Raw genomic sequence first — 11,954 nt, 5'->3', positions numbered from 1 at the left:
TTTTTTTTTTTGAGACAGAGTCTTGCTTTGTTGCCCAGGCTATAGTGAGTGTCGTGGCGTCAGCCTAGCTCACAGCAACCTCAAACTCCTGGGCTCAAGCGATCCTCCTGCCTCAGCCTCCCCAGTAGCTGGGACTACAGGCATGCACCACCATGCCTGGCTAATTTTTTCTATATATATTAGTTGGCCAATTAATTTCTTTCTATTTATAGTAGAGATGGGGCCTCACTCTTGCTCAGGCTGGTTTCGAACTCCTGACCTTGAGCAATCTGCCCACCTCGGCCTCCCAGAGTGCTAGGATTACAGGCTTGAGCCACTGCGTCCGGCTAATAATTCATCTTGTTTAATAAAGGTCCCCTGCTGGGGAACCAGGATGTGTGAGCAGGAGTGGAAGTAGTTGTGTTACTTCTTCCTTTGTCCTCTGGGCCTGTTTTCCTTCCACTATGTGTCTCATCCTAGGTGAGCTAGAATCATGGGAATACTTCTGGCCTGTTCTCAGGAGCCACCTGCAATATCCCAGACCTCAAGGCCTTGGAAGTCTAGGTCAGCGACTTTTCTTACTACTTCTTGCACTTCCCTAGGAAGGGGGAAGTTAGACTAGGATTTAGCAGAAACCACCAGGGAAAAGAGTCCACCTGTTGAGAGTGTACTAATTCAATTACAGAAGACATGAGCCCAGTGAGGATGGTGAGAGCTAGAAGTAGTAGCCATGGAAGAGGCAGTAGAAACAGTCACGGAACAGACTTTATACATCCCAAAGCATCATAGAGACTGAGGCCAGCAGTACAGCTCCTAGCACTTGCACCCTATAGTACTTTCTTTCCTTCCTGTAGGCTCCATGTGGATTCTGCTTACATGAGTGTTCTATATCTGAGCTCACTAGGACCGACTGGTAAGAGAATAGTCTCATGGCCCTGGCCAGGTGAAGCTCTCAGGAAGGACTGCAGCAGCCAGCCTGCTGCCCTCTCGTCTTCCCTGTGCACGGGTACTTTAGAATGGCAGAAGCCAATCTTGAGGCCTGGCAATGGTGCCACTCAGGAAAGAAAGGCCCCACCCCAATGGAATCAGAAGGTTCCTAGGTATAAAAGAACAGACAACTGCCGAAAAGCACCTAGGAACCACCCAGCCCACTTACAGCACTGTACAGATGGGGAAACTGAGGGCCTGGGGGGGGCTCTTATAAAATTTAATAAGTGGCAATGCAAAGTCTGGAACCTTCCACTCCATGATACTCAATGTAAAGGTTTAACTTCAAAGAACATTAGAACAGACTGCAGATTCCCTACTAATACAAAAGGCTTCTCAGGAAATACACCCTAAGGACTGTCAAAACTTCCCAACAAAATAGTAGAGGACCAAAATAGAGAACAGAAGTAATTTTTAGGTTACATTTATAGATCTCAAGCAAACTGTATTCCAGAGAATTTCATACTTTGGAGTCTGATAGGCTGACTCCAGATAATGCTTTGGTAGAATCTTCTCATTTGTGGGGAAGAACTCAGCTGTTGCCCACGTGGGGCCACTGTGGAAACACAGGCCAATAGGTTGGCTGCCAGCAGAGGGGGAGATCCTCTACTCCCTCTGTCAAAGCAAGAACATCTCAGAACTGGTCAGAGTATCAAACCACTGCTGCTTTTATCTTGGCTGCCATTATTTTTAAAATAGTTTATTTCATGATTTATGACTGCGGTCCCTAAGCCTGGCGCCTCAGACCAGTACCAGTCCATGGCTTGCTAGGAACTGGGTCAGACAGCAGGAGGTGGGCGGTGGGCTAGTGAGCGAAGCTTCATCTGTATTTATAGCTGCTCCCTATCACTTGCATCACCACCTGAGCTCCGCCTGTCAGATCAGTCACTGTCTCCCATCACCCCTAGACAGGACTGTCCAGTTGCAGGAAAACAAGCCCACAGCTATGATTCTGCATTATGGTGAGTTGTATAATTATTTCGTTATATATTACAATGTAATAATAATTACAAATAAAGTACACAATAAATGTAATGCACTTGAATCATAGCGAATCCATCCCCCAACCCCCGCCCCAACTGTGGAAAAAATTGTCTTCCATGAAACTGGTCCCTGGTGCCAAAACGGTTGGGGACCACTGATTTATAAAATACAATAAAATAGGCTGGGCATGGTGGCTCACACTTGTAATCCTAGCACTCTGGGAGGCTAAGGCGGGAAGATTGCTTGAGCTCAGGAGTTCTAGACCAGACTGAGCAAGAGCGAGACCCTGTCTGTACTAAAAATAGAAAGAAATTAACCAAAAAACTACAAATAGAAAAAATTAGCCAGGCATGATGGTACATGCCTGTAGTCCCCCACTACTTGGGAGGCTGAGGCAGGAGGATCGCCTGAGCCCAGGAGTTTGAGGTTGCTGAGCTAGGCTGACGCCATAGCACTCTAGTCCAGGCAACAGAGTGAGACTGTCTAGAAAATAAATAAATACAATACAATACAATACAATAAAACAAAATAAACAGCCTCCCACATAAGCAAAATCATAGAAATGCAAGAACAATGTGGTTAGTGCCAGAGCATCCAGGGGTGAAAGGATGGTTTTATGTTCTCTTTCTCTTTGGCTTTTCCCAGACTTAATGAGGAGGGCTTTTCTTTTCTTTTTTTACTCACAAGGTATAAGGTGAAAGGTTTTTTGCTGTGGTCACCCTTAAAATCAACATTCCACAAAGCCAGAGCCACAGACTTGGCCAAAAGTCCTCTGTAGTTAATTGGGAAAGGTCATAAACCTGAGATACTGGCCAGTGAAGTCAGTAATTTGATTACAGAATTTCCTTTGTCAAGGAGGGGCCATCAGATTATGCCAGAATATTCCAAGTGTGGCCCAGGACCCACCATTGTCAGAACTACTGAGGGCTTATCAAAATCCCTGGGACTCATTCCAGATCTTTCTGACCTTATTGCAAACAAGAGAGAAATGACTCCCTGTTATACTAACAGTTGTTAGCCCCATTATGTTTGCCAGGAACTCCAGGTCGGTGACAGAAAGTGGCCTGAGCAGAGATAAGGGGGCCTCTCACTTCATGCCTCCGGTGCTGGGCACTGTAGGGGAGATGCTCTGTCTGGCTGTTGGGCATGAGCAGGAGCTGCCGCAGCTTGTGCACTAATCAACGGCATAACCAAATCCCGTCCATCTGCACAGTGCACTGCAGTTTAAAAGGACTTCCACGGCCGGGCGCAGTGGCTCACGCCTGTAATCCTAGCACTCTGGGAGGCCGAGGCGGGCGGATCGCTCAAGCTCAGGAGTTCTAAACCAGCCTGAGCAAGAGTGAGACCCCGTCTCTACTATAAATAGAAAGAAATTAATTGGCCAGCTAATATATATAGAAAAAATTAGCCGGGCATGGTGGCGCATGCCTGTAGTCCCAGCTACTGGGGAGGCTGAGGCAGGAGGATTGCTTGAGCCCAGGAGTTTGAGGTTGCTGTGAGTGAGGCTGACGCCAGGGCACTCACTCTAGCCTGGGCAATTAAGCAAAAAAAAAAAAAAAAAAAAGGACTTCCATAACCACAATCCAATGCTATCTTTCTAAAAACTATCAGATCAACAGGATTGGGGTCAGTATATCCACAGAACAGATATGCAAACTGACCCCTTTAAGGGTGTACCATCAGTGTGAGGGGGAACTGGGACTAGAACTCCTCCAGTCCTGGGCTCCTTCTCCTATACCAAACCACCTCCCCCAAGATGAGTGAGAAACTCCAGGGATACCTGTTAAACTTTAAGAGAATTTTCTGGATGAAATGGAGGGGAAGCAGCCCTTTAAGTCCAGTACAAACTCATCCAAAACTTAGCCCCTCCATCCTTCCCCTGCTTTGGAAAGCAATTTTGCTGGGATGGATGCTGGTGTACACCTCACCTGCAGGCCACTTTGTGGATTGGTTAAAATTATAGTTTCTGAAAAGCACAATCCTATAAATGGAGAGCCGAGATTTAAACCTATGCACTCCAGCTCTAGAATACGTGCTCTCAGCCCAAAGCTATACTACTTCTTTGCAGACAGACACAGTTAAAGATAAACATAGAGATAAAGTAGGTAAATATGGGCCAACATAGATATTGATGTAGATAGGACAGAATTCAACATAGAGAACAGAAACATATATCACAGCTCAAGTAAAATTCTAAAGAAAAAGTAGGAGAAGGAAAAGGGAGGGGGATTCAGGGAACTATTTTTTCACAATTCACTGTATCTTCTTTGGAGTGCTACAGTATGGGCTCCCACCACATCCTCTGTGATGGCCACATGATATTTAGGCATTTTTATCTTCACACTGCCATGCCTAGCATTGTTATATTGAAATCGATTATTTAAATATGATGAGAGATTGGACTCAGTGGCTCATGCCTGTAATCCTAGCACTCTGGGAGGCCGAGGCAGGCGGATTGCTTGAGGTCAGGAGTTCGAAACCAACCTGAGCAAGAGCGAGAACCCGTCTCTACTAAAAATAGAAAGAAATTAATTGGCCAACTAATATACATAGAAAAAATTAGCTGGGCATGGTGGCGCATGCCCGTAGTCCCAGCCACTCGGGAGGCTGAGGCAGGAAGATTGCTTGAACCCAGGAGATTGAGGTTGCTGTGAGCTAGGCTGACACCATGGCACTCACTCTAGCCTGGGTAACAAAGTGAGACTCTGTCTCAAAAAAAAAAAAAAAAAAAAGACCCTGTCTCTACTACAAATAGAAAAAATTAGCCGGGCATGGTGGCACACATCTGTAGTCCCAGCTACTTGGGAGGCTGAGGCAGGAGGATTGCTTGAGCCCAGGAATTTGAGGCTGCTGTGAGCTAGGCTGATGTCATGGCACTCTAGCCTGGGTAACAGAGCAAGACTCTGTCTCATTAATAAATAAATAAGATGAGAAAACAAAATTAAACAACAACAACAACAAAGAAACACTGAAAGCCCCTAAAAGTTTTTTAAATTCAAAAGAATGTCCCAAAGACAGCTGATCTTCCAATCCATAGATGGGATCTACCTACTGAGAGAAATAGGTTTGTTTCTTATAGCTGAAAAATGACTAAAATGAAAGTCATTAAATTCAAAAGGACTAGTATGTTTCTGTCACATGCTTTATTCTTTTTAGTTTTTTTATCTCTGTCCTGTGTAGAAGCATCGCCAATCCTAGGCCCAGGTCCTGGGCTCAATCTGTCACTTCAGTCCATAAAAAAGCTAGCCTATTTGTAAAGAGAGTAGATGCTACAAGGCCCTGCGTTTTCTTACTCCTGTACCCTGGCTTTAGCGCTCAGGGATTATGTCAGTTAAATTCCCCGAGCCACAGTTTTGTCATCTGTAAAGATCCAATTATATCTACCTCATAGGGTCACTGAGAAGATCAAAATGGAAATACCCATACTTAGCTGGGTATCTGGCACAGAGTAAGGCTATTTGGTCAGTGTTGGTCACCATTATCATGCAATTACACAAATTCTGTCTTTTAGGGTGAGTCTTCAAAATTCGCACCAATATGAGCCCATACATATAAGAATACAATATAATCATTTACTATCTTGATATATAAAGAATCCTGGGGTAAAATAAAAACTCTTCTTGAACTGGATAAAAATTATAATCACAGTCCACAAGAGGGGACTGTCTGTGCCAGTTGCCCTGCCCCAGCCCAGCCCAGCCCCCAGGGCTAACAGAGCTCTGACCTCCGTGGACTCTTCTTGCTCGTTTATGACGAGGAAGGCGTCCTCTGCCGCCTGCCGCTTGACGTCCGCGATGGTTTGCTCCATTCGAGCTCTCTCTGTTGCAATCACTTCAAAGGCTTTCTGCTCTGCTTCAGCAACAGCCTTCTGTACTTCTGACATGGCCTGAATCTTCACCTTATTCACAGCTTCTTCTAGAAGAAAGTGACAGTAAAATCAACTGGCCGAGAAATCTTTTCCCTCCCACCCCACAGCATAGAGCCCAAACAAGATCACTCTTTACTAAAAATGCACAGGGAAGAGCACATGATACCTGCACTTGCTCGTCCATCCAGGCAGGGACAGGCTGGGTATATAGATGGAGGTGGGCAATGAGCTAGGGCTGGGGATACTCAGGTGACTAGACACAGTCACACTCTCATTAACTGCTTGTGACCAAGGATAAAGGTGGTTCAGATGCATCGTATATTGCGGTGTAAGAGACTAGCGTTCCAAGGAAAAGAGTGGTCAGCTATACAAGGGGCAAGGGAAGTTAAACAAAGTGTGTTTGGGTTGAGATGGTAGACAGAAATGAGTTTTTGGAAAGTCTTGCATGCCACGCTAAGGAATTTGGCCTTTTTTTCCCTAAAGGAAATGTGAACTCCATCAAAGGGTTCTAAGTAAGGAGAAGAGCTTGAAGACAAAGAAGCAACTGAGAGGCTAGGACAATGAAGAGACTCTGGGTTTAGGCATGAGGAGGTGGCACTGACGAAGAGATGAGGCAGGAGGAGATTGTTAGCATAGAAGGGTCTGGACGTGGAGGTAAAGGGGAAGAATGGCAGAGCCATGCAGTGAGACGGATAATATGCAGAAAGCTGGTGTGGAGGCAAGTGAGAAGGATGAGGTGCTTGCGGGACATCCAACTGTAAATGACCAGGATGCAGTTAGCAAACGAGAGCTAAAGACACAGATCTGAGCAGACTGCAAGGAGTCCTGGGTTTCTAGAACATGAACTTACCTGGTTCCTGATCACTTCCTCCCATCACCACTACTGCCCTGCTTGGTTCTCATCAGGCAGACACCCCAAATAATATACTCCATGCATCTGAACTTCAGCAGAATGAGCATGTGAATGTGAAGTCCCAATGTGAGTAACCTCCCACATGACTCTATAAGACCAAGCAACCCAGAAACCTCAGGAAACGCCCTGACCCTCACCGTTTGGCTCTTGCACATGGCCCAGGCTAAAAGGAGGTTTAAACAGAATGTTCTAGGCTGTCACCCCAAAGGCCAAGGACTCCATGTTTCCTTTATGCTGGTTGTCCACATAGGCCCACTGTGGCCCACCATAGCTACCCTTCATAAGCCTATTATGTTAATTGTCTCTTATTGAGCCAACATAACAATGTTCTCAGGTAGATTTTACCCTCTCAGTTTATGGATAAACCAGTAAGAAGCACACTTTGGGTAACTATCTTAATGGAGGTCATCTAAGGTCACAGATGACACTGTAGTGCAGAAGAAGGACTTAAATCTAGCTGGATCAACACCGAAGTTGGCCTCTTAACCATGTTAACCAAAGTTACCTCCCAAGTAATCAAAGTCACTGGTGCTTTTTTTTTGAGACAGGGTTTCACTTTGTCGCTTGGGCTAGTGCAATGACATCATCATATTTCACTGCAACCTCAAACTCCTGAGTTCAAGTGATGCTCCTGCCTTAGTGTCCCAGGTAGCTGGGACTACAGACTCATGCCACAACACCTGGCTAATTTTTTATATTTTTGGTAGAGATAGGGTCTTGCTCTTGTTCAGGCTGGTCTCAAACTCCTGACTTCAAGCAATCCGGGAACCTTGGCCTCCTAGAGTGCTAGAATCCCACCATATCCAGCCCCAAATTGTTTTGTTTTGTTTTGTTTTGTTTTGTCTATATATGTTTTAGTTGGCCAATTAATTTCTTTCTATTTATAGTAGAGATGGGGTCTCGCTCTTGCTCAGGCTGGTTTTGAACTCCAGCAATCCGCCGACCTCGGCCTCCCAGAGTGCTAGGATTACAGGAGTGCCGTGGCGTCAGCCTAGCTCACAGCAACCTCAAACTCCTGGGCTCAAGCGATCCTCCTGCCTCAGCCTCCCAAGTAGCTGGGACTACAGGCATGCGCCACCATGCCCGGCTAATTTTTTGTATATATATTTTTAGTTGGTCAATTAATTTCTTTCTATTTTTAGTAGAGACGGGGTCTCGCTCAGGATGGTTTCGAACTCCCAACCTCGAGCAATCCGCCCGCCTCGGCCTCCCAGAGTGCTAGGATTACAGGCGTGAGCCACCGCGCCCGGCCCCAAATTGTTTTTAATGGTATAATAATATTTTGTTGTGGTATGAAACTGAAAATTAACATAATCATTTATGGATGCTTGGGCATTTTCCAGGTTGCCTTTCTATTGCTCCCAGAATAGACTAAAAATAATATCTTTACATATACTGTTGCTTCTTTAAAAATTTATGTTTAAGTCTGGCCCATTCAAAAGCATAAAAGTGAGGAATAATTCCAAGAATCTGCAGGCACTCACCGTTGGTAATACTTAATATTTTCTTATATAAACTTTTGATGAATTATTTAGCATCATCAACAAAGTCTTCTAAAATCGTCAATTAACTAATTGTTAAACTAGGGGCTAGTTTATCAGGTGTGGCTTAATCTTGTACTTTCCTGATTACTACTGAGGAAAAACATTTTGCAATATGTTTATTTGTAGTTCCTCTTATTTTTTTTTAAATACTTATATTTCTCACATCTTTTGTCTATTTGTTTAATATTGTCTTGATACTCTTGAAAGAGTCTTTAGGAATATAGTTATTAAATTTTTTACAGAATTTTTATCTTAGGAATAAAACCAAAAATCATATTGGACTTTTAAAAAAAGTCACTGGGAAGTGAAGTCAAGAAGGTACAGCAGGCTAGTATTTGGATAAGGCTGACATGAGTGATGTGAGGTTAGTTTCATCCCCTGTCTTACCAGAACAGGCAGTCCCCACCCTCCTTTATTCTTATAGAAAAGGAGGTCTACCAAGAACCGTGTGGACTGAGCTAGTCACAGTGAAGGTGAAAGGAAGAGCAGAGGGATCGCAAAGCCATGCCAAGAGCAGATTGGTAGCAGTGTGAACACAGTCTGTGTAGATGCTAGTGAGATCAGGCAAAATGAGCTCAGCCACAGGCCCAGAATCAGAGCATGTCAACAGATACTTAATGCCTCAGTGTGACCCAATAGAAGGGCATGACAGGGACTCGAGGAAGTCATTCCAAACTCCTGACCTGCAAAATAACACGACAGGCAGTCCAGGAGACATGTGGGACGAGCCCAAGGGGGTGAGGCAACAGCCTAGGGCTCCGTGACAAGTAAGTTATTAGACAACCAAAGGGCCCAGTTAACCACCTTTCCCCTAAATTCGTGTTCCCTGATCACACAAGTTAGTGAGTATGTGCAACCAAAAAGCAGTCAAACACATACCTGTTTTTTTCCAAAACTCCACAGGTACATATCCTGTACCTGGCCTACTGCTGAATTCCCTCTGAGAATCTGCAGAACAAGGAGAAACAGTATAGGATCAGAAGTTGTCTATGATCAGCAGTTTTATTTTTATGAAACAAGTTTTCTCAAACTTCTCATTCACCACTTAGTCTCAAACATGTATATTCATTTCTGGGCTGGGCATCGTGGCTCACGTCTGTAATCCTAGCACCAAAGTGGGAAGCTGCGAGGACACCAGTGAGGTAGGAGGAGGATCACCAGAGCCCAGGAGTTCCAGGCTGCAGTGATCTGTGGTTGCACCTCTATAGTCTAGCACTCTAGCCTGACGAACAAAGTAAGGCCCTGTCTCTAAAAATAAAAAATATTGAAAAAAAAATCTGATAGGGCTAAAGTCAGATTAAAATAGTACACTTAATTTTTAGTTTTAAAACACAAACAGGCATCAAATATTAACAGTATTTCAAGGTAGTAAGATTAAAAGTGATCTTTACTTTCTACTTATCTTTTTACCTAATTTTTTCCCCTAAAAACATGTACATGTATATAAGGTCTTTTCTGTTTTTTGAGACAGAGTCTTGCTCTGTTGCCTGGGCTAGAGTATAGTGGAGTCATCATAAGTCACTACAACCTCAACCTCCTGGGCTCAAGGGGTCCTTCTTGCCTTAGCTTCCTGAGTAGCTGGGGCTACAGGCACACACTACAATGCCTGGCTAAGTTTTCTATTTTAAGTAGAGACGGGGTCTTGCTCTTGCTCAGGCTGGTCTGGAACTCCTGAGCTCAAGCAATCTTCCTGCCTTGGCCTCTCAGAGTGCTAGGATTACAGGAGTGAGCCACCACGCCCGGTCAATATAAATTTCATTTTCTTAAAAGAAATCTCCAACAAGCTTCTGAGCTATTTTAGTGTGACCTGGGTGCTTTCTAGGCTTGCTGTACCACCGCTGCTTGGGCACTCCCTCACGCCCTAGGATTCGCTCGCTCTTCCTTTCTTATGTTGAATCTTAGTCCATATCTCCTACCTTCTGGTTTACTTCCATGTATCGAGGCATATCCTCTGTAGGCATCATGAGAAAGGGTAAGTGGGAAGTACATTTGTTAAGAAATTGTGGTTTGTTAATCTAACACTTAATTGTTTTGGTTAAGTACAGAATTCTAAATTAAAATAATTTTTCTTGAGAATTGTCTTCTAACTTTCAACAATGCTAACTTGGTTAACTATTTCTTTCACTGTTCTGTCTACTCAGTAGACTGGTTCAACTTGGAACTGTCTTTCAGTTCTTGGCAATATTTTAGATTTTATTCCAATAACTAGGCTGGGTGTGGTGGCAATCCTAGCACTTTGGGAGGCCAAGGTGGGAGGATCGTCTCAGGAGGCTGAGGCAGAAGGACTGCTTGAGCCCAGGACTTTGAGGTTGCTGTGAGCTAGGCTGATGCCACAGCACGCTAGCCTGGGCAACAGAGTGAGACTCTGCCTCAAAAAAACAAAAACAAAAACAAAAACAAAAAAGAGACCAGTAACTATTCCATCTTCTCTGATTGTTTTATTCACTCTTTTTGAAACTCATGATTTAGATATGAGTTGGGTAGATTTTTTTTTTCTTATCTTTTTCTCGCCAGGGATATTAACTCTATTTTTGGAAGTTTTCCTTTCCTTGAAGAACTCCTGTTAACTTCCATTTATTGTTATTTTTATTTCTTAGGCAATGTCTCACTCTGTCATGGGAATTGGAGTACAGGATGATGATCATAGCTCACTGTAACCTCGAACTCCTGGGCTCAAGCTTCTGAAGTAGCTGCTACCACGCATGCATCATCATGCCCTGTTAAATTTTGTTTTTTTTGTAGTTGAGAGAGGGTCTCCCTTGTGGCCCAGGCTGGTCTTGAACTCCCAGCCTTAAGTGATCTTCCCATATCCAAGCCTCCTAAAGTGTTGGGATTACAGACATGAGCTCCTGGCACCATTTCTTTTTCTTTATTTTGGTCTTCACCTTTTTTTATTTTTTGAGATAGAGTCTCACATCTCACTCTGCTGCCTGGGCTAGAGTGCCATGGCATTAGCCTAGCTCATAGCAACCTCAAAGTCCTAGGCTCAAGCAATCCTTCTGCCTCAGCCTCCCGAGTAGCTGGGACTACAGGCATGTGCCACCATGCCCAGCTAGTATTTTCTATATATTTTTAGTTTGTCAATTAATTTCTTTCTATTTTTATTAGAGATAAGGTCTCACTCTTGCTCAGGCTGGTCTCGAACTCCTGACCTTGAGTGATCCTCCTGCTTCGGTCTCCCAGAGTGCTAGGATTACAAGTGTGAGCCACCGCGCCTCGCCTTTGTCTCCACCTTTAATATTAGAGGCTTATCTCTAAAATTTGGTCACCCTTAACTGCTAACACATACCACTAAAAAAGCTGCCTGGAAGCCCCACAACAGTGAATGGAGCCCATTGTTGTGGGCTTAATTAGAGGTAGTTTTCCCAAACTTTGCTGTTTACTGGACTCATTGAACATATACAGTTAGATTCTTTTTTTTTTTTTTTTAACCAAAAGCCAGCAGATACAGTTAGATTCTTGTGTCCTAGAATCATAACCTCCAGGGAAGGGCCCAGAATGTTTATTTGTAGTAAACATCCAGGTTGACTCTTATTCTGAGAATAAACTGATAGCTAGAGTCAGTTTCTTTCCATTAAAAAAAATTTTAATTATAAAATATAGTTCGTAAAAGTATTAATTACAATTTAATGAAATATATGAATTAAATGGCCATGAGCCCTAGTTCAAGAAAGAACAG

At 43.8% G+C, this 11,954-nt stretch overlaps 1 protein-coding gene across 4 annotated transcripts in view; it reads right to left on the bottom strand.

Moving 5' to 3' along the window:
• Window positions 1-11,954, bottom strand: part of CBFA2T2 (CBFA2/RUNX1 partner transcriptional co-repressor 2) — a 137,285-nt gene that overhangs the window by 2,063 nt on the left and 123,268 nt on the right. For 3 of the 4 annotated variants that reach the window (XM_012755043.3, XM_076011036.1, XM_012755041.3), the window contains 2 exons: window positions 9,155-9,223; window positions 5,675-5,865 (listed from right to left, as the gene is read on the bottom strand). In XM_012755043.3, coding sequence (XP_012610497.1) covers window positions 5,675-5,865; window positions 9,155-9,223 — 260 coding nt within the window. The remainder of the gene's footprint in view (window positions 1-5,674; window positions 5,866-9,154; window positions 9,224-11,954) is intronic. The other variant, XM_012755042.3, reaches the window with a different exon arrangement.

The sequence above is a fragment of the Microcebus murinus genome, chromosome 16, assembly GCF_040939455.1.
Source record: "Microcebus murinus isolate Inina chromosome 16, M.murinus_Inina_mat1.0, whole genome shotgun sequence".
NCBI lineage: Eukaryota > Metazoa > Chordata > Mammalia > Primates > Cheirogaleidae > Microcebus > Microcebus murinus.
Note: the sequence above shows the minus strand (reverse complement) of the source record. Positions and strands in the feature narration are given on the sequence as shown.